At 34.6% G+C, this 2,920-nt stretch overlaps 1 protein-coding gene across 1 annotated transcript in view; it reads left to right on the forward strand.

Moving 5' to 3' along the window:
• The window catches only part of LOC117102435 (CASP8 and FADD-like apoptosis regulator), a 5,934-nt gene extending 3,308 nt beyond the window's left edge, over positions 1–2,626 (forward strand). The window contains exon 5 of the mRNA XM_033242697.1: positions 1,691–2,626. Within this exon, the coding sequence (XP_033098588.1) occupies positions 1,691–2,395 (705 nt within the window). The 3' untranslated portion in view covers positions 2,396–2,626. The remainder of the gene's footprint in view (positions 1–1,690) is intronic.
• Positions 2,627–2,920: the final 294 nt, after the last annotated feature.

Genomic DNA, 2,920 nt, shown 5'->3' on the forward strand with positions numbered 1-2,920 from the left:
CTTTGTGACTGTAGTGGTCTGTGTAAACTCATGTACAATACAGCCAAACTTCCGAACAGAAAGTAGTATAAAGACGAATTTAAGAGCAAAAAAAATACATTTAATAGAACCAGACTTCAGTGTAACAAAACAAAAAACCGAATTCAGATATCCTGAGGTTTATATACCTTTGCCTATAACTTATGCACATTAGAGTTAATTCATTCTAAATAGGTATTTGAATACATAGTAGTGTCGTAACTTGTTGGCACGTTATAGTTATGTAGTTCCAATTCTAGTTTCTCAAACAGTCTAAGATCAGATGCTTAGTTTAATATCGTAGCTCTAATTTATTCTAAAATAGGTATTTGAATACATAGTAGTGTCGTTACTTGCACGTTAGAGTTACGTAATTCTAATTCTAGTTCAAATGCTTAGTGTAATCTCGTAACTTTGAACTTGTCTGTTAAGTTCAGGATTCTTCCATTTAATATGGAGGGATTCTTTGATTTTTAATTGATACTGTGTATTTGCTTTATCTATTATTTCAAAGCACTTTTTGTTACTCTGTGTTTTGCAATTACTGTATTTTTTTATGTGTTTGTATATATGTGAATTTTTATCCCTGCGTAAATGCTCCTCTATCCTTGATGCAAAATGGCGGGAAGTCTCCCCGATGTATGAGGCCTTACAGCCTCCACATGTGAACTGATATACAACGTTGGACTTGAGGTCGTTACCAATAGGGTCTTTAATATTGAAAAAACTACTTATTTTCGTTGTGCTAAGTACCATGTTGATGGTTAAAATGCTACAATATTTTTTGCATAGTGTATTTATCTTTTCATTAGTGTGTTTAGACATTTTTCCAATAAATGGTAACTTGAAATAACATTTTTCATCGCTATTAGATTTGGTTTGAACGTTATTGTATTTTTTATCAAGGTAGTTTCTAATAATTTTGTCAGTAACATTGGTTGGATAGTTATTTGTTAACAATATATTTTTAAAGACATTTAGATCTTCATTAAATCCAAACCAGGTATTATTAATTTTATACATCCTGTCTAACAAAGTACTAATCATTCTGGTTTTATAAATTCCCGGACAAAAACTAAAATAACTCAACATAAGTCCAGTGAATGTTTTCTTCCTGATCGTTGAAGTTTTGGTGTTTCCATTCTCTAATCTTTTAACTAAAACGTCCAAAAAACCAATTTTATTTATTTTGTTACAAATGTCAATTTGATAGTATAGGAGAAATCGGTACTAAATTTCGATTCATTAATGACAAAAAAATATGCACAATTTTACTGGTATCCCGTAGCTAATCATTTCAATCTCCCTTAACATATTATTATCACCTACTTCATTTTGATCACTAGCAACTTTTCATCCATTTCCAATAGACGTAAAGAAGAATTGAAATAGATTCTTAGAACCAATTATCACATGAACGGTTTAAATAAAGACTATCAAAAACAGACTATTTATATTTATCCATGTTTAAGCGATTTAAGTTTGATCTTGGTTTGCAGGCCTGTATCATAATTGTTTATTTCTAATTAGTCATTTCTACAATATCGTCTTTGATCAGTTTCTCTTGTTATATAAATTCCCTATCAATACCATTTCATTTAATTGTTGCTTTACTTTCTTTTTCTTGGACTATGTGCCTGTTTGCGGGAGGGGTGTGTGGGTGTGTATTTAGCCAAATTCTAATACTTTTAACTATTTTAATGTTTCATTAACAGCGAGCTTGAAGAACGTTTTCGAAGAATGTTTTGGGTTTTACGTTGATGTTCGTCGCAACCAAAAAGCTAAGGGGATAAAGGATGCAATATATGATTATTCAAAAACTGTTGACTATACAGAGTACGATTGTTTTATTTGTTGCATTTTATCGCACGGTAAAGAGGGATCCGTGGCTGGATATGATGGTGAACTCGTCGACATAACTCAAATCACCTTTCCTTTTCGGTCTACTGAGTGTCATGGCTTAAAGAACAAACCCAAGTTGTTTTTTATTCAATCATGCATGGGTTGTCTAACACCCAAATATGTAGCTGCTTCTGCGGATGCCACAACACCCGAATATGAAGAGGCTTCTATAAATGAGACACGCCGCCGCCTGTGCCCAGATGACCGCGATTTCTTGTTTGGTTACAGCACAGTGGAAGGTAACAAGTCGTTCGTCGACAACAAAAGCGGGTCTCCGTACATACAAGCTCTAACAGAAACTTTAAAAAATGAGCCTTTGAAGAATATGTATATTATCCTGACATGTGTCAATGATGAAGTGAGTAGTAAGGAAATGTGTGTATGGAACAAGAGGGAGAAAAAGTTCGAAACGGTTATGCAAGTACCATTTCTTAAAAGTACCCTATCAGGGCAGGTGATTTTTTCTCCGAAATAGGCCTGCGTAAGTTACTTGTAATGTATACATGCTTATAAATGAGGTGTTATGATATAAATACAGGTATTTAATATATAACATATATGTAAATGGTGTTTGTGGTTTTAAATAATATGGTCTGCATACTCCCATAAAAGAGGACACACAATAGGCATCTCACAGATTCTGTATAGGCCTACATGACAGGTAAAACAAGTAAAGGCCAACTCAGACAGCGTCGGTTGACGCAGCCCGACGCGATTTGTTGTCGTGTCGGGTCTGTGTAAGTTGAACGCAGACGCGATGGTATGCGTCGGGGGCAGTCGCGTAGTAGAATATTAAACGTGTTTAATATTTCTCACGACGGCTTAAGACTGTCCCCGACGATAAATCGGGTCGGGCTGCGTCGGCCGACGCTGTCTGAGTTGGCCTTAACTTAACGTTAAACGTAGATCAACATGCTTGAAAACTAATGACAATAAAATAAAGCATTTAAAAATGAATGTAAGCCATTAAGGATAACGGAATCCAGTCTTTTAACATTTT

Source organism: Anneissia japonica, unplaced genomic scaffold (genome assembly GCF_011630105.1).
Source record: "Anneissia japonica isolate Jap-2015-1 unplaced genomic scaffold, ASM1163010v1 scaffold284695_len391863_cov200, whole genome shotgun sequence".
NCBI classification, from domain to species: Eukaryota; Metazoa; Echinodermata; class Crinoidea; order Comatulida; family Comatulidae; genus Anneissia; species Anneissia japonica.